General features: G+C 36.6%; 1 protein-coding gene across 5 annotated transcripts; it reads right to left on the minus strand.

Moving 5' to 3' along the window:
* Positions 1-14992: 14992 nt before the first annotated feature.
* On the minus strand, positions 14993-21642 carry LOC113691531 (uncharacterized). Of its 5 annotated transcripts, XM_072052661.1 has the most exons (14): positions 20998-21638; positions 19136-19269; positions 18978-18997; positions 18667-18740; positions 18010-18169; positions 17868-17892; positions 17667-17756; positions 17329-17500; positions 17169-17242; positions 16789-16858; positions 16333-16404; positions 16128-16258; positions 15697-15770; positions 14993-15511 (listed from the first exon to the last, which is right to left on the minus strand). In XM_072052661.1, exons 2-14 carry the CDS (start codon positions 19210-19212, stop codon positions 15450-15452), a joined length of 1101 nt encoding a protein of 366 aa, XP_071908762.1. In that variant the 5' UTR covers positions 19213-19269; positions 20998-21638; the 3' UTR covers positions 14993-15449. The 5 variants fall into 5 exon arrangements, 4 of the variants coding, with proteins under 4 accessions (XP_071908762.1, XP_027065500.1, XP_071908761.1 ...); XM_027209699.2 differs by having other exon boundaries at positions 18978-19269; XM_072052660.1 differs by lacking the exon at positions 20998-21638 and adding an exon at positions 20146-20403 and having other exon boundaries at positions 18978-19269.
* Between the last annotated feature and the right edge of the window lie 2884 nt (positions 21643-24526).

The raw sequence follows: 24526 nt of genomic DNA on the forward strand, positions 1-24526 counted from the left end.
CCCCTTTTTTGTCTGGCGATAATGTGATGAATTTATGTAGTTGTGGGGAAGATTAATGACCTTTAGGAGGTGTTTGGGAAGTGGGTACGAGCATTAGGAATGGGTTTTGGATTCAATTAGAACTCGTACATGTTTATTTTGGACAGTGGGATTGAATCAATGCTGTATAAAAGGTTCTTTCTATGGTTTATTATAATTAACTACTACAATAAAGAATTTCATATCTGATTACCCGCCTATATTTTATGTTTGTCCAAAAAAAAAAAATATAAAATGAACGTATCCTCCAAAAAAAAAGGGGGGAAACTCAGAAAAAGAACAGAGAATGATGTCCGTTTGATGTTCTGGTTCCCTTTTTCTTCTCTTCTCTTTGAACTGTCTCTGATTTCGAATTTTAGTGTCCCTAATATTCGATCTGGGATTTTGCATGGTAATTGTGATCAAACAACATTGGAGGGCTTAATGGTAGTGTTATATAGAGGCAGTGGCGGTTCAGTGCTATGATGTAGAGGCAGGCGGGCAGCCGTGATCTGAGGAGTGCTTTTGATGTTTTTAATTTGGGATCGTCGACGGAAAATGGATGTATTAAACTTGGGCTCCAAATTTTGGTTTAAAACTCATGGCATACCAAAATTTTGGTTTACAACTCATGGGCAAATGGCGAATTTAGTACTCAAAACTTTTTTTTAATTAAATCAATTTATACCTTTAATTTTTATTTTGGCCAATCTAATTCTCAAGCTTTAATTTTGTATCTGCTTTGATCCTTTTAAAGTGGCGCTGCCAAATTTTATCGTGACAAAAACCAGCAACTAATCAAGGAAATTATAGAAACTACAAGCCAGGTTCCAATTAAAAAAAGAAGAAAATAAAAACTTTCCAACAAACAAGGCAGAAAACAGATTTTCCATTAAGCTTGGGACGAAAACATAAATCGTCATTATGGGTTTGTTTGGATTGGCTTGATTTTAAATAAAAAAAATTTACTTCACAAATTTCAATCATCTTTTTATCTCACATACATCACATTACAAAAAGTGTTAGAGTAATTATCTCAAATAAATCATGTAAATAAACTCTTATCCAAACAAACTCAATATTGTTTCCCCAAGATAAGCACCCATTTTCAATGATTCCTTTTATCATTTTTACTTGTCTTTTATTCACAGTCTATACTACTACTTACCTTGGAAATTGATTAATTGCTTTTGCACAGCCGAACGACAAGAACAATTTACCCTAACTACCAACACATATATATATTTCTGTTAACACAAGTATAATTGTATGACAAACTTGGACCACATCAACATTTTCATTCTTTTAATAGTTTAAACTTGCCACACGCATGACATAGGTTTATGATTGTTAAACTACTTATTTTACTTTTATTTTCTTTAATTGCCACCATTTCTGGCGTATTCTTTTTGCATTTTCATCTCCCATGCACTGTTTCATTACATAAAGGTATTAAAATGAATGACTATAAAGGGTTTGAATGGGTCATTGGGTGGTAGGTATAACTAGGTTAAAATACCCATTTAATAAATAGATATGAGTATATCTAATTATCCATTTATGACCGATTTGAAATTCTACTTGTTTTTTCTTAATTTTTTTGCATGTTGTTTGACAAGAAGTAACGACATTTTATTATTACTAGATTGATAGGAAATTCAAATTTATCCTCTTAACTTCAATCAAAACATTGAATTTAAATGTATTATTATTTTAAATAGGTATGAATGGATGGTATGAATCAAATCATTACCCACCAATAAAAAAAAGGGGATAATTTCACAAACCTCCCCTGAGGTTTCTGACACTTACACTGAGACCCCTCTAGGTTTTAAAAATTTCACCTAGCTCCCTTGCTTTTCAAATTTTGGTAACAATTCAGTCCAATTAGGATTAAAATATTACTATCATGATAGAGATGACATTTTTATTCCATGAATACCCTCTTCCTCTTTATATTAGTACAAGATTGCAAGTTATTAAAAAGATTGAGATGATTATCAAAGTTGAGAGGATATAAATGCAATTCAGAAATTTTGATGCAGTACATGGAGACATCTTCAGTATGTTAACAGGAAGAGCCAACGGCAACTTGCAATCTTCTAATGGCCAGATTTTGTATACCTCCAACTGCATATAAACATCAGAAGTGCAAAGTATATCCTCAAGCCAAAAGATTGTGAGGAGGAAGAGTTTGGGTAGATTAATCCTCATTGTTTTGCAGGAGCATTAACAGAAGGCTATAGTGAAAACATTTAGCAGATCTTATGCATGGCCCCTTGATCCACCATCGACAAATAATTTGTGCAATGACTCTAAAGGATTGCTACAAGGACTCTTACGGTGAATTTGTGCAACAGCTCTTACGGATTGCTACAATCCTCATTGTGAATTTGTGCAATGACTCTTACGGATTGCTACAAGGATTCGGTGACGGTGACGTGCTATAAAGTATCAACAAATAATTTTTATTTTAAAAGGAATTAAAAAACTTGAAAAAAAATTGCTGGCCAAAATTTGTAGTAAAAACTTAAAAATTATTCACATGACCATCATATGAGAAATTAGTCATAATTTATTATAGTTACTGGCTAGAAGTATTTTTTTTTAATTTTTAAAAATAATTAATTGCTGGCACATGACTCGATTTTGACAGTAGCATTCGATAAAAATCAGTTTATTAGAACTAAATATGCATGAAACTAAAATATTTGGAACTATATTTATTTTCATCCAAAATTTAGTAACTAAAAGCGTTCACGTTCCAAATATTTGGAGCCAAAATTGTAATTCTTCCAAAATAGTATTTATCTATCAAATTCGGCTTTGCTTCTGACCTTATATATTGGGTCAAGAATGTAGTGCCAACTTGGTAGCGTTAATAAAAATCCCCTGCTTCAATGATGCAAATAAATTAGCTGAAAAAAGAAAAATCAAAGTCAATCATCAAAGCTTTGCACGACTCAACCCATCAAATTTTGCTTTGTGCTGCTGGGTGAGAGATTTGGATTGGATAAAAATCATAAAATAAAGGACGACACAACAACTTTGATCCGAATGCCAGACTAAAGATGGCTGGACATTTGAAGATGTAATTACCAATGTCAAGATGCATTTGTCATCCAAGTTACCGTTAGTCATCTAACCAACCTCTAAGGATAATTTGGTAATTTCAGCACTATTCATGTCAGCAATGGACCCCAATACTCTGCCAGGGGAGCTAGCTGAAATATTTAAAACTTGGAGGGGTCTCAGTGCAAGTGTTAGAAACCTCAGGGGAGGTTTGTGAAATTATCCCTAAAAGAAGGTTTAAGTGAGTCTCTCTTTTACATCGATTTAAAGTTTATTACATACTTAAGCCCACTTATTTGGAGTGACATCTTATCCCGCGAGATTTTGCTTGAAAAGTGGATGTCAAGCTCCATGAAAGAGTCAGATGATATTCTTTTACAAATGCCTCACTTTATACCTTTTTTTTTTCATAAATTCCATACAAAAACATGATATATATATTTGCATACTATTTCTCCTCCCAAGTACTGAGTTTATTGTCAAAATAACTCTTCTTCCAAAATATATACTCAAAGTAACTTAATTTTAAAACTTATTACCTTTGTGATCCTTTTTTGCTACTTAGGCTGCATATGTGTCAGGATAGAGATAAAAACGTCCTCCATTTCTCTTTCTCATCTAATATTTTCTCTAATTTTCTCTATAAACCTTCCCACATTTTTTTTCTTTCGTTATCTTTCCCTTGTCAAACATAATCTAAGAAGCCAATCTTTATATTAACAGCATCTAAAAAATATGTTTCGCAAGTCGATAATCTTAAGGTAGATGAAGATTATTCTCGTCTTTTCAAAGAGTAGGAAGAATAATATAAATAAATATGATAACCTTGAAATTTTTGTAATTGCTTACAATTTTCGTTGCAATTTTTGGTGCAATTTTTGTATTTTTAAAATTATTTTTTGAAAAAATATATGCAATATGTTTGATACATTTAAAAAAATTTGGAGACCAATAATAGTAAGGTCAATAATGGTAAAATTTATTTTAGATAATTATAAGGAAATTATAAAAGTTATGCAATCTTCTTGTGCCTCTATAATAAAAAAAATTAAAATTTTAGTTAATGTTGGAAACTACAAACTGGATTAGAACTTTCCTTTCTTGTTATCCTACATGGCAATCAGGATAAGTAGATGAAAACAATAATATCATTATGGTAATAAAATTTGAAAATGAATCACATTGGAAATATTTTTTAGTAAGAGTGTTATTTTGACAAAAAACTCCCCAAGTACTTGTGTCATGATTGGCTTTTTCTTACCGACAAGGCCCATGCGACAGTAGCAAACTCAAACATAGAAGATAAGAAATATGCTAGTTCAACTTTGTCTCAAGTGATGCACGAAAGTGCGGAAACGTGTGAACCAACACAAACAAAAAGCAAGGAGGCAACGGAGGAAAGCTAAGAGAACTTAAAAGGTAAGAAGGCAAAGAAAGAAAGCTAAAAGAATTTGGAAAGCGCTTGTTTTGCAAATGGAACTCCAGTCCACAAATGGTTCCGAATAATTACAAATGAATGGTGATATGTAAGGGTGTCAACGGGTCGGGGTCGGGGTCGAGTTCGGGTTGGAATTGAAAAATTCGAACTCGGACCCATTTTTATGTAGTAGATCCGGATTTGACCCGTATACCCGATGGGTCTTGATCTAAGGAGGCGTTTGGTAAAAGGATATCGGAATGAAGGAATGAAATAAACTCCATAATTGGTGTTTGGTTCACTGGAAATTTTGGAATGATTTCTAAAAATTTGGCATCCCTCAATTCCTTAGTAAAAGGGTGGGTTTTGTCTAAAATCCAAGTGTGATTCCAAAATCTTATAATTACATAATATTTAGTATAATTAATATTTATATATATTTATATTTATATTTATATTATAATATATACATATATATAATATATTATAATTATAAAATTAGTATATTATATAAATATATATTATAATTATTTAGTTAAATATAATTATATTTATATAATATATATTATAAATTTCTTAATATTATATAATAATATATTTATAATATATATGTATATGTATAAATGTATATTATATGTGCATATAATTATAATAAATACATGTATATAATATTAATAAATTATATAATTACAATTATATTTATTATTTTAAATATAATAATATATAATAATAACTATATCTAATTAATATGCATTATATTTATATAAAATATTAGTACAATTAATATTTATATATTATATATTTATATTTTAACATTCGTATAATTATAATTAATTATATAAATAATATTTAATTTAATTATCTACAAAATTATAATAATGATATTATTATATTATATAATTAGATTTTATAATTATTTAGCTTTTTTAGTTATAATTATTTAGTTAAATATAATTATACTTATATAATATATATTATAAATTTATTAATATTATATAATAATATATTTATAATATATATGTATATTTATAAATGTATATTATAGTGCATATAATTATAATATATACATGTATGTAATATTAATAAGTCATATAATTTTAATAATAATTATTATTATTTTAAATATAATAATATATAATAATAACTATATTTAATATGTAATATATATTATATTTATATAAAATATTTATATAATTAATATTTGTATATATTATATAATTATAATTATATATTTATATTATAACATTTGTATATTTATATTTAATTATATATATAATATTTAATTTAATTAGTTACAAACTTATAATAACAATATTATTAGTTATATGTATTATATAATACATATTAATTTATGTAATATAATTAATATTATCAGCTATACTAATAATTATACATGTTTACTAATAGAAATTTTTAATCAATTAGACTAAATTTACTAAGACATTTATACTAATATATTTAATTAGTGAAGATTTCTTATATCCTATTTACAAAGAGCCAATAACTATCATTTACGATGTAGTTTATAATATATTTATTATATTCTATTTCGAAAGAGTTGACGAACCAAACATCAATTATAATAATGGGTCTGTTTGAAACCTGAGTTTTTTGGGAGTTTGTCTAAAACTTTACTGTAGTGCACTGTAGAAGTTTTTGAAAAATTTTTATAGGAATTTGTGTTTGTAGAAGTTTTTGGAATATGAAAAATTTTGAAAAAGTTTTTGTAAAGTGAAAATATTTTTTTTGCCTTTTTTTTTCATTCTTTTTCTCTTTCTTTTTCTTTTTCTTTTTCTTTCCTTTTTCTTTTCTTTCCTCTCCTCTTCTTCTTCTTCTTCCTTCCCCCTCCCCCCTCCCCTTTCCCCGTTACCTCTCCTCTGCCTCCCACCTCCAGCACCTTCGCCAGTACCACCTCTGTTCTTTCTTTTTTTTTTTTTAATTTTGCTTTTCTCCTTGATACAGAAGACAGAAAAGGACCAATAACTCCCTACCAGAAGAGATGAAAAATAGTGGAGAACACCTCTTGGTGGAGAGGGAGCGGATATTATTATGGATGATCAGAGTTTAGACAAGAGAATTGGGGAAAGGAATTTGTTACAAACTGTTCGATGATATTCCCTGGACACTACTGATCCTTTATACTAGTAGAGAGGTAGTGCAAGTGGAGTTAGTTATAACTAACTCCATTTGCCATTCCTTGCTATTTCTGGTGTCATGCATGTGAACAGCACGTAATCTTCCCATGCATGACCTTACTAAATTGGTTACATACCAGCTAAACAGAAAAACAAACGCAGAAGAAGATAACAAAGTTACTAAAAATCCCCAAAATACCCATGATCAATAATTGTGTACGTAACAGATGCTCCCTCCTGAGAAAGTCCTTGTCCTCAAGGACTAAAGGCAGGGAACTTCTGTTTTAAGTCGTGCAAGAACTCCCATGTTGCATCCTCTGGAAATGAATTACTCCACTGGACCAAAACCTGAGTTGCTGCCTGATTCCCTTTCTTCGCAATGCGCCTATCCCGAATCGCAACGGGTTCAATCAGCAGTTGACCTTGATCGTTGATTGCAGCTGGTAAGTGGGGTGCGACAGTCTGAGATCCTATCTTCTTTTTCAATAATGATACATGGAAGGTTGGATGGATGCGGGCATGATCAGGGAGTTGCAGTTTGTAGGCCACTTTCCCTATTATTTCAATGACTGGAAAAGGCCCAAAATACCTTGGAGCAAGCTTCTGACAACTGGATGATTTGAGGGAATGTTGTTTATATGGGTGCAATTTGACATAAACCATGTCCCCAACTGTGAATTCTCGATCAGTCCTTCGGGCATCCGCAATTTGCTTCATGCGATGTTGAGCCTTCTGAAGGTTGTGCTTAAGGAGGTGCAGTACTTTTTCCCTTGCAGCCAAGCTTCTATCCACGGCCTCTACCACAGACGAACCAGGAAGGTAAGGAACATGGAGAGGGGGTGGCTGCCCATAAACCACTTGAAAGGGAGTGAATTTTGTAGCCGAGTGGTAGTTCGTGTTGTACCAGAATTCAGCTAAGGGCAGCCAAGAATACCATGTACGAGGCTGTTCACTTGTCATGCATCGCAGATACCCTTCCAAGCACCTATTTACCACCTCAGTTTGCCCATCAGACTGAGGGTGGTAGGAACTAGAGAAGTGTAGCTGGACCTTCAAGAGCTTGAATAGTTCTGTCCAGAAATGGCTTAGAAAGATCGAATCTCTGTCACTGACGATGGTTTGAGGGAGTCCATGTAACTTAAAAATGTGATCCATGAAGGATTGAGCAACCTCCATCGCGGTGTAGGGGTGAGATAAGGCGCAGAAGTGTGCATATTTGCTCAAACGATCTACTACCACCATAATGACTTGCCTTCCTTGAGATTTCGGGAGGCCTTCAATAAAATCCATCGATATGTCTGTCCAGACTTTTGTAGGTATTGGTAACGGTTGTAAGAGACCTGGATAAGCTGCCAAATCTGCCTTATGCCTTTGGCAGGTGTCACAAGCAGTAACGAATTTGTAAACATCCTCATGCATATGTTTCCAATAAAATGTCCCCTTTAATTTATGGAATGTCACCAGAACTCCAGAGTGTCCTCCAAAGGAACTTGTGTGCCAGAATTTTATTATTTTGTCCCTGAGCATTTTGTCAGCTCCTACTACCAGTTTTCCCTTCCTCCTCAACACCTGGTTGTCCCAACTATAATGCTTGGCCCTGGAAGTGTCACCCGAGATCAGCAGTTGAATGGTTTCCTGTACCTTAGGATCTGATTGCCATGATTGCTGTATCTCAGATAGCAAATCAGTAGTAATACCATGGATTGCCCAAGAGGTGGCGGTTGCATGAGGTATCCTGGATAAAGCATCAGCTGTGATATTTTCACTACCCTTCTTGAACTGCACCTCATAGTCATACCCCATCAATTTGGATAACCACTTCTGCTGGCTTGGTGTTGAAATTTTTTGCTCCATCAGATATTTGAGGCTTTGATGATCAGTTTTGATGATGAAATGTCCTCCTAACAAGTATGGTCTCCATTTCTGTATTGCATTCACAATGGCTAGCATTTCCTTTTCATAAACTGATAGGCCCTGGTGCTTAGGTGCTAAGGCCTTGCTAAAGAATGCTAGTGGTCTCCCCTGCTGTAGCAAAACAGCTCCAATGCCCGAGTTGGAAGCATCCGTTTCTACTACAAACTCCTGGGAAAAATATGGTAAGGTTAGTACAGGAGGGGAGGTCATAGCAAGCTTCAATTGATCGAATGCTGCGGTGGCTCCATCATGCCATGCAAAGGCATTTTTCTTGAGCAGATCCGTTAAGGGCCTTGCTATCATCCCATATCCCTTAATAAACCTGCGATAATAGCCTGTCAAGCCCAAAAAACCCCTCAACTCCTTAATGGTAACAGGAGTAGGCCACTGCTGAATGCTCACAAGTTTCTGAGGATCTGCGCTAACTCCCTCTGCCGAAATCACGTGACCCAAGTATTCAATCTTGTCAGCCGCAAAAGAGCACTTGTTCTTCTTGACCTTGAGTTGGTGTTTGAGCAAAGTCTCAAACACTGTTGTCAAGTGCTGTATATGCTCCTCCCCAGATTTACTGTATATCAAAATGTCGTCAAAGAAAACCAGCAAAAACTTCCTTAGAAAAGGCCTGAAGATATCATTCATTAAACTCTGGAAGGTTGATGGTGCGTTGGTTAGGCCAAATGGCATAACTAAAAATTCATAGTGTCCGTCATGAGTCCGAAATGCAGTTTTAGCAACATCATCCAAATGCATTCGAATCTGGTGATACCCCGACCTTAGATCTAATTTAGTAAAAATAACAGCTCCAAACAGTTCATCAAAGAGCTCTTCAACCAGTGGAATAGGGAATTTATCTTTTACCGTGGCCTTGTTGAGCTCCCTATAGTCCACACACATTCGCCAAGTACCGTCTTTCTTTTTTACCAAGACTACGGGAGAGGAAAAAGGGCTATTACTGGGTCTAATAACACCATTATCCAACATTTCAGTCACCAACCTTTCGATTTCACCTTTCTGAAATGCAGGGTATCTATAGGGTCTAACATTTATTGGTTGTGTACCCTCTTTGAGATAGATCCTGTGGTCATGCATTCTAGCAGGGGGTAATATCATAGGCTCTTCAAATACCTCATTGTAGTTTGTTAAAAGTAGCTCAAGTTGGTGTTTGTAGGGAGTTACCTTTACTTCACGCTCCATGGAGGCACAGTCCGCTGTCACTTCCACTTCCTTGTAGTCATTTTCTGCCGTCACCAAGCACAGTTGAGCTGTTTCAATTTGCTCAGGTTTGCTCAGGAGCTTCTGCATTTGCTTTTTTGAAACTACTTGAACTGGTTGTTGCCTGGTCCCCCTTAATACCGCCTTCTTGCCCTTTTGATCAAACTCCATTCGTAACTCAGCGAAATTCCACTTGACATCTCCTAAAGTGGTTAACCACTGCATGCCAAGTACTACTTCACAACCGCCTACAAGTAGGACCAGTATATCTCCCTCAAATGCTTGGCCTTGCATTCTCCACTGGAACCCAGGGCATAGAGTGGTCGTGATGAGAGAATTTCCATCTGCCACTACTACTTTAACAGGGGCAACTTGCACCGTCCTCAGGCCAAACTTCCTTACCATGTTGGGGTGTAGGAAGTTGTGGGAACTGCCACAATCTATGAGGATACTGAAGGTTTTTCTTTCGATTTGGCCATGTAGTCTCATCGTCCTGAAATTAGGAACCAGTAAGCTACACATGGCACTTGTCGAAATTTGAGCTAGATTACCTTCTGTCAACACTTCTTGCTCATCCTCCTCCAAACATTCTGGTTCCTGCTCCTCAGTCTCCTCTTCAACACATTCAATCCTGAAAAGCTGCCTCCTCTTGCACTGATGGCCGGGACTGTAACGTTCATTGCACCAGTAGCATAGCCCCTTAGCTCTCTTTTCATCCATTTCAGCGGTGCTCAAGAACCGGGAGTTCCGCCTCTGTTCCCCCACATTTCTCCCCCCTTGTTCCCCTGGTTTAGGTAATATAGGAGTGTTGTTCAGATTACTCTGCCTGGCGAAGCTGTTACTGGAGCCAACATTTGGTGAGTAAGGGGTAAGCATCCGTGAGGATCCTGGGTGCTTGTTGTTTTTCCAAGCATTCAGAATTTTGGCCTCCTCAATTTTAGCTAGGCCCACTGCGTGTTGTAGGTCGCGAGGCATGAACATCCTTACTGACAACTGGATTTCTTCCCTCAATCCCCTTATGAAACAGCTCACCGCATATTGCTCAGGAAGAGCCACTCGATTCAGCAGCTCTTCGAAGGAATCCTGGTATTCCTTCACAGTCCTGGTCTGCTTCAAGCTCTTCAGATCTCCCATGAGATCATCATAAAGGCAATCCCCAAATCTGGCGCCTAAGGCCCTTACGTACTCTTCCCATGAAGGTGGATCCCTAGAAATCCTAGCCTTCATGAAAACTTGATGCCACTGCAGAGCCTTATCCTCCAAATGCATCGCAGCTATTCTGACCTTGGTTTCTGAAGGAGTTTCATCGATTTCAAAGAATTGGTCACACTTATATAACCAGCTCTTGAAGTCTGCTCCTCCGAATTTGGGAAATTCGATGCGAGAGAATCTGGTCGGAGTCTGATAGCTGCCTCCGCGGCTTCCCGTATATTCATCCTTAGAATTGCGTGGTGATTCTTGCTGCCCAGGGCTCCTTTGGCTACAAACTTCCAAAACCAAACTTTTGATTGCTTCCAGTTCCCGTTCGAACTGCTCCCTCTGTTCCTTCAGCAAATTCCGGATGGTTTCCTCGAACTTCCTGTTCTCTTGGCCCCTAGTGCCTTCTGCCATTACCACTGGATTTTTGACTGAGCTAGGATGACCCAGCTCTGATACCACTGATACAGAAGACAGAAAAGGACCAATAACTCCCTACCAGAAGAGATGAAAAATAGTGGAGAACACCTCTTGGTGGAGAGGGAGCGGATATTATTATGGATGATCAGAGTTTAGACAAGAGAATTGGGGAAAGGAATTTGTTACAAACTGTTCGATGATATTCCCTGGACACTACTGATCCTTTATACTAGTAGAGAGGTAGTGCAAGTGGAGTTAGTTATAACTAACTCCATTTGTCATTCCTTGCTATTTCTGGTGTCATGCATGTGAACAGCACGTAATCTTCCCATGCATGACCTTACTAAATTGGTTACATACCAGCTAAACAGAAAAACAAACGCAGAAGAAGATAACAAAGTTACTAAAAATCCCCAAAATACCCATGATCAATAATTGTGTACGTAACACTCCTCTCCCCCCTCCCTCTCCGTCCCCCGCCAGGATCATTCGGCAATTGCAAATCTCAAGTTTTGATGCGTATCCGTACATGCAGGAGAATCTGAATCAGGAGCAATAAACTAAGACCTTGGCTTGATTTGTGTTTTTGTCCTCCAGCAATTTGTAAGGAATCTCAGTGGATGGAGTTGACGGATCACTGCTGCAATTCTTGATATTACTAGTGGACTTTTGGAGCCGCCTCCTGATGAGGAAAGCTGCAGTAGCACTGGCTACTGCTCTGCCCAAGAAAATAATTCCAACTCCAATCCCTCCACCACCCCCGGCTTTGCCTATTCTGCTGATCACAGTCTTGTTCCTTCGTTGCTTGGGAAAGGTGCTTTTGGGCTCCTCCATCTTCTTCTTCTTGATGATTGTTTTCTCTTTTGTATTTGTTGCTCCTCCTAAAATCCTAGTATTAATTTTCTTGGGTTTTTTTTTTCTTTTTTTTGGGTGGCTCTGCTAATCTTTCATTTCATTAAAATGGTGGGTTGGTTTTCATTAAAATTGCATGCTGTGACGGCAGGGAGAGCAGGCTCAAAGAGAGTGAGGAGAATTGGTGAGATATAAACTTTTTGTTGGTTGTTTCAGAGCGAACTGAATCTTCCGGGGCTTGAAGCGGACAAAATCAAAACTTGAGGTTTAATTAGAGAAATTTTTTTTGAGGTTACCGGCGCCGGAATAGGTCACCGATGCCGGGAGAGGTGGTGGAGGTGGTGGCTGGTGTGGTGGGTTGGGTGAGGGAGAAAGAAAAGTTTTTGGGAAATTTTTTGTATATAAATTTTTGAAGTGTGTAGATAAAAAATTTTAGGAAGTTTTTTGGGTTGCTGTAGTAAAAGTTGTTAAAAAAGTAGTAGCTAAAAAACTTGATAAAAAACTAGGGTGCGAAACAGGCCCAATGATACACATTTCAGGTACTTGAACCAAATAAATGTATTGAAATGAATGACCTCATTCCAAACTCAAGATATCCGATTTCGATTCCGTGAACCAAACATCGGGTTTGTTTGGATTGCGGTTTATTTGCCAAAATATATTTGCTTACATCATCATTACAATTTTTAACACACCTTTTTATCTTTTCAATTACCTTTTTATGTCATATACATCACATCACAAAAAATACTACAGTAAAAATATCTCTAATAATTTACAATCCAAACAAACCCGACTTTAAAGTTTCGGAATTGGGTACTACGGTCCCGGTCGAATCCGGGTCTAAAAAGTTCAAATTTAAATATTTCAAAATTAAATCTAAAACCAATCACAAATCCAATATTCAAACTTAAACAAATCAAATTATAAAATTAAATTACAAATAATTCGCAATAGTGAATTCAAAACTAACCACAAATCAATTTACAAAGTCATTACTAAATTGTTAATTTGATAAAAGAATGTATTTATAAATATTTATATTTTATAATTATTAATATATTATTTGGATCCGAATCGAATACGGGTCAAAATTTTATATTTCGTATTCGATTCGTTTTTTATTAAAATAAATGGATTCTGATCCGAATTTGGATATCAAAATTAATTTTCAACCCAAACTCAAAAAAATTTATTGGATCCGGATTAGATTCAGATCCAAACCCAATCCGTGGACACTCCTAATGATATGGCCTATTTAGTGAGTGTTACTATGTATACAGTCTTGATGTACAAAACCTTCTACTCAATTCCATCCTAGACTCTTATGTATAATTTCCAGACTCTTTCACAATATTCAAGAGAAGTCTAAAGGGCTACGAAATAACCTAGATTCTTTGTACAACCCTAACATAACCTCTATGCGTTGGCCATAACTTCAATGGCCCCTTTTTTTTTTTAATTTCCTTCTCGATGGACTAGATCATCTATCGGTCCTAAGTCTTTCCAACAGTCCTCCTAGGGTACTTCGAACCAATTAGAAGCATGGCAAAATACATGGCTCCAGAAATGCATACCCATATGGAACAATCCTCTTCTTTTTCTGTCTCATCGTTCCTGAACTGCAGAATGTTGTTGTCCGATACAGTTTGCTGCAGTTTTATTACTTAATTGCAGAATGGTTTGAGTGAGATAAACCTGAAAACATTTTGAGTCAATGCTTGTTGAAAATGTAGCAATTGCAAGGACTGCAATGATAAAGCTCTGCGAAACGAGAAACTCAAGTAGTGTTATGGAAAAAGGGAAACAAATGCTGTTAAGATTCCTAGTAAATTTGTCTGTAGCAAAACTGTCGTATCACAATCTCTTTCTAGCTATGAGGCTTGAAAAAATTAGAAGTTTATGAGCAAGGTTTTTCATCAAAATCCCGTACTGGTGTGCTCAGAAAGGAGAGGTTGATCAATAACGCTTGGATTTCTATCGGCTTACCAATATTAGTTCATGAAAGGATTGAATTCTTTGCCGACTTTGAGACACTCTATCCTACAATTGAAAGCTTTCTAGTGTCCTCAATTGAAGTCCTCAAATGACACGAACGGCACAAATTGGTTCTGCAGCCTCAAGCTTTTCAATAATTCTGTGAAGATTCATTTCAGTTCTAAGTACTTGCTATAATGGTGAGCCGGTCTCCTTGTGTTGCAGTTTCCACTTTTCTAATGCATTTTTCCTCCAGTGATTCGCTGCAACAGGAGAACAATATTTAGTTGATCAGAGGGAGTGAATATAATCTAACCCATTACACCAATTTGTCTTGCTTTCCAACCTTCCCCACTTTAAGGTTAAACAAGCAACAGTAGAAAAGCAAAGGCCAAATATATACTATGCCTTTTTCAAAAATGGTTTTCTTCGGACAATCAATTGAACTAGCGTACATTTCAATAGCACCATTGTCACAAAGAAAAGCGTATGGACTGGACCTGTAGAACACATGCCAAATGTAAGGAAGTTGAGTACCAAACGAGCATTTTCAGGTTCTTTATTTAGTCGTACCAAACGATTTCAGACTTTATTCAAACAGTTGTATACCATCCCGTATTGTTGTTTCTTTATTTGAGAACTCCCTTGATTCCACTTCCTGTGAATTGGACATCAAGATAATTCGAGACAACAACGCAACATTCTTCCTCCTTACTCTTTAACGGTTATCATTTCAAACATAAAAAAAAGTGTGAAATGATATTTTAAAAAAAAAAAAGGAACAGAAATTCTTTTTGCTTGTTTCCATCGCTAAATAAACAATGATCAACAATTAATGCTCACCCGACCCGAAGTTTTGATACAATGTCTGATACTAAATACCACGTATAGTTTTCCCTCGCTCTCTCTCTCTTTTTTTTTTTTTTTTGTTTGTGTGTTGACGTGTAACAAAAAATCCTGATACAACAATCCTGTTATGTGCTGTCAGTTGCATATTTGCACGTATTGGAATCCTTTCAAGATACTACGGAGAACTTAAGGCAGTATTGTCCGAATGGCCGTAGAACTTTCATCAGTTGCATCTGGCCTGGAAGACTTCAGTGCTGGTATAGAGTTGTTTCCTCGCTTCTGCCTGTATGAGCCCTGAAGAGTAGCATAATTATTTCATGGGGCAAATCGTCAAAGGATGTTTTTGTGACTTCTCTTTCGTTCTTTTTTCTTTTGACTTGAACTGATCACACTGGTGATTCAGTTGCTTGCCTGCTTTTCCATATAATTGGTGCTACGACCATCCATACTGCAAAATAAATACGGATAGTTCAACATGTTAATGGTAAGGTCTTTATTCATACAATGGGAGGTAGAAGCTACATACTTTCATCATACAAGGGTAAAGCTACGGGTCATGGTACTTTATAAGAGATGATCCAACTGTTCCTAAATAGAGATAATTCAGGACTGACTTTTGGTTTAGGCACTTACTGTAGACACAAGCAGCTAGCCATTCGTTTACTATCCTCACCCAACTGCTGGTCCAACCCACATCGATAGTCCATCTACACAGTGCAAATAGGTTGTCAGCAGGTAGCAGCTAAATCTTGGCAGATAGCAATTTTCTCCACATGTAGTCACTCATCAGCACATTCTTTTTTTTAGTCTAAAGCAACTTGATCAAGTGCACACTGAATACATATTTAGGGAGCCCTTCTTGCAATTTTAATTGTTCCTGGCATGCATTTGAATACCACAAGTTAAACATGCTTTCTGTTTTAGCTAACAAAAACCTTATTACCAGAAATTGGAAGGTTTTTTAGCTTAAGTGTCTCCAGATCTTTGCACCATTCACAGTCTTCGAAAGCTTTTGGGATATCCAGATAGAAGACAGAGAGATGTAGGAAGATGCAGAACCTTACTTTTTCATGGAGTGATGAGTGTTCCAACCAATTAGAAGCATGGCAAAGTACATGGCTCCAGTTGCAAAAACAAAATGAAAAAACGCATAGCCATATGGAACATCGTCTTTCTCTGCCTCATCCTTCCTGAACTGCAAAATTTTGTTGTCAGATATAGTTTGCCTCAGTTTATTAATTAATTGAAGTAAGTTTGAGTGAGAAAAACCTGAAAACATTTTGAGTCAATGCCAGTTGAAAATGTAGCTATTACAATTGCGAGGACTGCGACAATAAAGCTCTGCAAAATGAGAAACTCAATTGTTAGGGGAATAAAGGAGGAAATAAACGCATTAAAATCATCTTTTTAGCGTAACAATTGTAGCAGAAACTCTTTATAGATATAAGACTTGAAAAAACTAGAGGTTCATCAGCAAGGATTTTCTTCAAATTCTGCTACTTGGGTTCTCGGATGGGAGAGGAGATGAATTTTGCTAGGATTTTTAATAAATAGCAAATATATTATTTCATGAAAGGATCAAAATTTTTGCGTAGTTGAGGAGTAAATTAATCCTACTATTGAAATCTTTCTCGATGTTCAGATCTGCTCAAATGACACAACCAGTTGCAGCCTCTAGCTTTTTAATAATTGTTGTGAAGATTCATTTCAGTTCTAAATACTTACTATAATGGTGAGCCAGTCTCCTTTTATTGCAGTTTCCGCTTTTCTAATGCATTTTTCTTCCGGTGGTTCACTGCAACAGGAGAATAATGTTCAGTTCGTCAGAGGTGTAATACTAGAAACAAGATCGATGAAAACTTCTGTATATTACATTATGAAGAAATTTCTAAGCGCTTGCTAGAGCTGAAGCATGAATTAGACCATTGGATATCTTGCAAAGCCAGCATAGCAAGTTTTTACCATTTTGCAATGGGTAAAGAGCAAGAACAGTATAAGAACACATGCTATTCCGTGCCCCTATTTGGAAGCCAGCAATTTGAAGAAGGATGCAAAAAGTTAAAGAAAATTGTCAAGCGGTCAAGCGGTTATTACTTACAACATACCTCCTAATGGCCGACCAGCAGAGGAACACCACATACAACCCCATAAGTCCTGGAGTCAAAAAGCCCGCGTTTATCTGTTTCGTAGAGCACACATGATTTAAGTAGTGAATGATTATTGAACAAGAATAATTTGAAGGATAGAACAATAACAGTATCTTACTTTGGGGTGGAGAGAGACACTGGTCATGAGCTGGAGAAGTACTAGTGTCCAGGTGATGAAGAAAATGTTAAGTAGGCAGGATGGTTCTGGAGTATACCAAATGTACATCAAAATGATCCCAATTATGCAAACGACATATGCTGTTGTTGCAAGTAACATAATGTGGATTTGGCTGTGCAACAACATCAATAATTTTCCATTAGATCTTATATTAAAATCTCATTAGATTAATGACCCCATGATGTAGCATGACACAGTTATGACCAGAGTAAAGCATGCCTAATTCCAAATGTGACACTCAGTTTTTGTGGATGCATCTGCTCAAAGAAGCAACGTACCATCTATCTGAATACTTTTCAGATTGGCAACAATCATTTAGCCATGTAATAAAACTGATTATACTGATTAGCTGGATTAGCAAAAATACCCTGCATAATAAATCAAAGAAAATTAGCGTCACCATAGATGTTGCAGAATATGTCAGTTTATCACAAAGTTGACTCAGATTTCATAGGAAGCTATTTGGCAGAAAAACGTACCCAGCACCAAAATGTGCAACTTCCCCTGCCAAACGTACAGTAATTAAACATGAAGTTACAAATTTATGGAACCAAAATAAGTTTTTATGATGAGATACTTTAGAATAAGGAAATTAAAGTTTTTATTTCAGGAAATGCTCACCATAAAGTGAAATGACCTCAGCAGGAAGTAGAAAAGGCAGGATAATCAGCATCATCATCATGAAGATCTTAGCAGACCACCAACCAGAATGCCAGAACTCTCTACGCTCATTTAACTTTGAAGTACCAGCAGTAGAGAGAAACATTACAAAGTAGAACATCTTAAAGTGGTGTCAAGGCTACCATTAGGCTAAGAGAACAGGCATAAAGATTATCACAAACAAGTGAAGATTGGTTTTAATTCAACATCTCCACAAGTAAAGAAGTTGTGCACTCGTTGAAACATTGATTTACTCAATAGAACCTCCAATTAAGGGCTTCGGAAGCCTCAATAGGAAGAGGATCTTGAATGAGAGTGATAGGTGCCAATACATGCACCAATTTCTGCATTGTAAAGGTGGATAGCCTAATCTGTGAACTTATTGCTGACTACCTGTTCCTGGTACATTCTCTTTAAGTCTCTTTTCTATCCTGAAGAACCTTCCACGTCCAATTGAAAGGTTGTGTATTGCGAAATTAAAGCTAAAAAGATTGCCATTTATCCAATAGAAGTAACTAAGCAGATTATCTGTCAGGAACCTTATTACTCCTTATGCAAGTATCCTCTGTTATCTAACGAACAAAACTCCCGAAAGAATACGGACTTAAAAAAGGATACAAAGCATCCCATGCTCACTCTCAATACTCCTTCTGCTCCTAAACAATCTTTCCCTCCCTTGCATTCTTTCAGTCCTGCAGTTACATAGAACATGTTAGCCTGCACAATTTGGTTGAATATTAATCTTACTGGAGACGATCCGAAAGTAATGGCAGAATGTGTTATGGGTTGCAGGCTTTTCCATCTCTGAGTATAACGCTTAGGCAAACACTACATCTTTGGCATAAAATGAAAGACAGAGAAGAAGGTACTACAGCCACTTGAGACAATGTAGAAAAGGAATTATAGACTGAAGAATCCAGACGTCTTACTCCGCATTTCTGCCAGTACACTGTGGCCATAATCACGAACAGCCCATGCAAGCAAATTTGCAACAAGGAATATCAAGCCATAGACATATCTAGCCATCCAAGGATTGGAACCATGGCAGAATTGACTAAACCAAGAGCCCTCCACAAGCTTGGCATACCTATCCTTGATGCTTTTTGTTGTGCCCTCCATCTCAACTTTGACACTTGGCAGAGAGTTTGTCATTGCACAAAGCATGAATGGAGAAGCCAGAAACAAATTGTTGAATTTATTCCATCAGTTGGTCTTCTTCGCCTGCAATGGCAACCAATGTTTTTGCATGACAGTGGGAAACTTGAAAAACAATATGGTGTCCCAGCCAAGCCAAGCGGGGCAAAGTTCACGAATACTACTGAACGAGTCATACACGTCAGAGGACAAAACTGCCAGATGAGAAACTGCGATATTTACATTATTGTTTTTGGGTGAAAGAAAATTCTCTTAAACATGAAATCTACAATCCGGCTATAGTGTCCGCCGCCAAAGATAAAGGTTCAAGAAAAGTTACTTTTAGGCTGCAGAAGAGGAAAATTACACGGAAGTCTATTCATCAAAGTGGCGAAAATTTTAGATCCGCAAGTCGGTCGACAATCGGTCGGTCGTCTGTATGTAACTAAAAGTGTAGAACGTAGTAGTAATTGATGATTGAGCATCAATGCAACAAATTTCCCATCTATTGTGGGCCACTAGCCGGTTAAGGTCGATTTATGACCTAAATCAAAGCTAGATCAAAATGGTCAAACAAAATTTGACCTCTCCTAATTCATTCCCAGTGCTAACTAGCGCTTATTTCATTCATTAACAAGTTACGCAATTACTCAACAAGGAATGAGTGAGCAGGTTTAAATGGGACTTTTAAAACATTGACCAGCCAAAGGATGACATTGAAATTCTTGCCCTCAGGCCTCAACCGTCTAATTCACAAAAGTTTTATGCTAACGCCCAATTCCTAACTCAATCAATTTCTTATGGTAATGGACAACTCACATGAACATGAGCCGAGTCACGCCAAATTATTATAACAGCTTATAATTATATAACGTCTTATAATTCCATCTTATCTTCTTATCTTTAAAAGGTAAATACTAATCCAAAGAGTAACCAATGTTGTGTTGTGCAGTACTATATTACCACTACATGCCCGAAATGCCCGACTTTCCGGAGGCGTGCGTGTTCGAGTTTTCATCCACCTAGAAGAGAGAGAGAGTAGTAATGCATTTCCCACCTTCCTTTCTATGACGTCTACTCGTCTTCTTCTACCTCCAGGCCTGGCTCAAAAAAGCCCATAAACTAAAATTATTTTTTTTTTTACCATTATTTTGCAGGGCATTCATGATTTATCATGCTTAATTCGCACCTCCATGAAAACAATCCCTTGCATTTTTAATAGTGCACAGCCGAAGCATGCGTCTATCTCATAAATAACAAGAGATTTTTTTTTTTTTTTTTTTAAAAACGAAAGCTGTTTGAAACTTTATGGATATAGTAGTAGGTACTTACAAGTAAAATTTGAGTTTTTTTAAGAAAAAAAAAAATAGGACGGGAAAAGAATGTGCAATCAGAGTAAACATGGAATTTTAGGAAATGGACCAATGGTGTGGCTAATTTGCCAATACAAATTAAATATGAATGAAGAAATGTCGAATTCCACCTTTTTTTTTCCTTACTTTTTCTGATGAAGCGATTTCTTGGGGTGGTGTTTTCAATTTCTAAAGTCTGCATGCGGCTGTCAGAAGACAATAATCCGTCCAAGCAAATTAAGCAGAGAACAGGGAGATAAATTTAGTCCCCGCATTGCTTGGATTGTCGCCAAAGGCAAGAATCAATGACTAAATTGAGGGGAAAAAAGAAAAAAGAAAGAAAGCAGAAGAACAGTGCAGAAAAAATGGCTGTGAAAGACAAATCATGCAGCGCAGAAAAAATAAAGAACAAGAACCGTTGGAACCAGTGACGAAGATCAAATCCATTGGCAAACGTACGTACCTGAGGAGGAGGAGGAGGAGGAGGAGGAGGAGAGGAATTTGGACGAAGCTCTTCAGAAATACGACTAGTGTAATAAATTTGATGATCCCAAAAAAAAAAAAAAAGAATCAAAAGAATAGTACTTGTTGATCAAGCACTACTACATAGAAACGAGGAATTGATCGACAGCCGCCCCCTTTTTTCTTACGCTCTATCTCTCTCTCTGCATATCTCTTTCCGTATCTTTTTGACACCGGCGTTGAATCAACACATGGAAAGAGAGAGAGAGAGAGAGAGACTTCTAATTCCCAGTATTACTAATTATTTTTCAGCTCTTTTTCTTCACTTTTGTCATTCTCTTGTCTCCAAACTGTACATAAAAAGGAGAAAAAGATGCGTAGGAAGAGAATGTGGTGGGGGTCTGGCTTTGTTAACGTCGTTGGGTGGCAGAAGAACTCAGAAGAGAAGAGTAGAATTGGGGCGGGCCTGTTTTCTTTTCTGTTTCCCGCCGAAGGCTTTATATCATATTATATGGTGCGGTGCGGGGGTGTGTCTGACTTCGAATTTTCGTGACCGATGGATGGATCGTAGTATCTTACAAGGCTTAAATTACTTTTGCCAGACACCACTCCTGCTTCCACTTTTCCATATCCACAATAATGATAAATGCTTCACTGCACCACCTATCTATCACAACTCTTTCATGCGTTCAAGCATCATCCTGCTTGAATTGAACCCTTTTTTTTTTTTTTTTTGGGTCGAGGACCTTCTTCCAATTCGCATGCTGTATTAGCATGAAACTATCACCATTATTATTAATTATTAGCACTCATTGTTGTTATTATTGTTCCACCAATTTTTTTTTTTTTTTTCTGATTAGATCGATCGCTTTGGAGAATAAAATGAAGGTTCTTGTTATTATTGTCAGGAGAATTTTATGAGTAGTTTAGAGTTAGGCAAGGAGAAGAGGGACATTTGCCCACCCTCCTCACCTGAACTTGGCTGTCTATCCACACCAATTATTTCCAAAAAATTAATAAATGTAATTGTTAAGATGCTTTTATAGTAGAGTATATATATTTCATGTCTATACTTTTTTTTTTTTTTTTTTGTGGCCCAGCTCTACTTGGCAAAACATTTACTTTTGTCTTGTGGCATGTACAGTAGTTGAAGCATGGGCCTAAAAGCATAAAGCTCCCAAAGCAAATGATTAAAAGGAAGTGTGGATGGGATTATGACTTCAACAATTAGCAATAATTGTCACTTGACTTTAATGACTACTGTGAGCGGGTCATGTGCCAAACACTAAAAAAGGTTGCTTCCTGCTTCAATCCAATTCTCAACAACATCATCATCATTTTTACTTTAAGCCTTTGAGGTAAGACAGAATCACTCTCTGTAGAATTGTGGGGGGGGGGGGGGGGGGGGGTAAAACTTAATAGCAGGTGGAAATCCAGTACAAACAAACAGCGGGGATTCTGGTTATGAAAAGGAGCAAAATCACTTGGGTTTCTGCGAATTTTAACGCATGAGGATTCTTTCAATCATTCTTCTTGCAGATAGGAGGAGTACTGTACTGCTGCTACTGTTAATTATGCATGATGATGAATAATGATGGGATGTTTACCGCTTACCAAGCCACAGCAATAATAATGGATGGTGGCCTGGTGATTATCCTTTATATATACTTGCTGTTACTGTGGCTGTCAACATAATCTTACCGACCTACCTCCCCAATTTGTGGCTTCTGATCTCCAGTCTCCCTCCTCCTTCAAGGTTCAACAAGCAATATCAGAAAAAGCAAAAGCCAAATATACATATCATTATGCCCTTTAAAAATGGTTTTGTGTAATGAATGCCGATTATCAATTGAACCAGCATAAAGGTTAAAAAGCACCACCATTTTCCATTTTCCTCGGCAAGGCATAGGAAAAATGCTGCTCCGGCTCCGGCTCCGCTCTATTTTCCTAAAGAAAAACACATGGACCAGACCTAGCCACATATAGAAGAGAAATCATATTCACAAGGCGTTTCCACAAATTTACAACTGCGTTATCTTCATTCCCCCGGTGTCGCAAATAACAGCAGTGGCTAATGGGATATTCTGATTCTTCAAATGCAAGGCTAAAAATCGTGCCAAACTATTTATAGCATTGCAGCCGTTCAAGAAGTTGGAGACGTGGGAATATTGTAGGCTAAAGGTCGTGCCAAACTAAAACACATTGCCACCTGTTCAAGAAGTTTCTTTGTTCGAGAACTTCCTTGATTCCACTTTCTGCGAAAATGGGCATCAAGATGATGCAAGAAAACAACACAACATTTTATTCTTTCACCGTACTCTTAACGTTTATTATTCCAAAAAAATGGGAGGAGGAAAAGATCTAACAGTAACAGGGTTTGGATCATGTGCTTTCACATGTTCCCTACTACAATTCCTTGCAAAAAAGTAGCACTGATACTCATTATACCTTGAGGTTTTCAGTCCATTAACGTAAAATAAGGAGGAGCCACTGCCCCATCTTAATGAGCTTTAACTAAAGCTGCAATTTGTTAGCCTTAGAAAGGAAGAGAAAATTAAAACCTAGTACTGCGTTCTCTGTGTGTGTGTGTGTGCCTGTTTTTTATTCCAGCCTAATTTGAGTACAGTTTCTTTTTTTTGTTTTTGGCTCCTGGACTCCTGTCCCTAGGTTTGTCTTCAATTACGAGGCATTGCTTCACAGTTTACACTAGCGGCTGAGGTCTAAACGCATATCACAATTGCGGTATTTGGGTCAAGCAGACAAGAACCAGGATTTTTCCTGTCGAACCAATGGACCTCCGAATTCTACCAGAAAATCAGACATTGGGATCACGAAAAATTGCACTCATGTGTGCCTGTAAATTCATTTGTTGCAGGATTTTCTACTCCACACAGATCTCATCCGAGCAATAGGAGCAAGCTCATTATGAGGCCGCCCATAATTCACAAGCCCATTTCTCTTCAGTCTGTCCACACTCCACAGGATTCCTTTATCGATTTCTTTCAGATAGTAGTGTTTGTTTGCCAGAAAAATTAAAGAATTAGCAAATTTATGAGGCCCACCATCTAAAATTTTCTTGTCATCGTTCATTTTTCTATAAAACTTTTCCTGCAGAAATCGATAGGAAAATTAGTCACACAAAGTTTCAACTAATTAGATTTCTTTTACAAATCCATTTGTTTTTCTAAACTATTTCCTCCATTCTAAACTTCTATATAAATTAGAATATATTAGAATTTACAATTCAAGAAATCCACTCGACATTTTATTCTTATTTTAATAATTAATGAATTAGTAATTTGTTGAATTTTATGCTGCTTTTTATGTCTATATACTTGTGGTGGAAAAATTAATTTTTTTTTTTCCTTTACCTTGCTTTATTTCACTTTTCTCATGACGCACTTTCTTACACAACTTTTCCATCAAACAAACATAGCCTCATTTTTTTTTCTCTCCTGCGTGTAAAGAATAGATTTGCACGGTTATTTCCTTCATGTTTGCTTGTTTCCTTTTCCCTTTCCGTTTGGTTT

The sequence above is a fragment of the Coffea arabica genome, chromosome 6c (assembly GCF_036785885.1).
Source record: "Coffea arabica cultivar ET-39 chromosome 6c, Coffea Arabica ET-39 HiFi, whole genome shotgun sequence".
In the NCBI taxonomy this organism is placed as follows: domain Eukaryota; kingdom Viridiplantae; phylum Streptophyta; class Magnoliopsida; order Gentianales; family Rubiaceae; genus Coffea; species Coffea arabica.

Excerpts from the sequence above, each read along its gene's own strand:
- LOC113691531 (XM_027209699.2), bottom strand. The coding sequence starts at position 19,212 with ATGCTTTGTGCAATGACAAACTCTCTGCCAAGTGTCAAAGTTGAGATG. Across the intron at positions 16,859-17,168 it reads TGCTGGTCGGCCATTAGGAG|TGAACCACCGGAAGAAAAAT; the intron begins GTATGTTGTAAG and ends CTCCTGTTGCAG. Across the intron at positions 15,771-16,127 it reads ACTCATCACTCCATGAAAAA|ATGGACTATCGATGTGGGTT; the intron begins GTAAGGTTCTGC and ends TGCACTGTGTAG.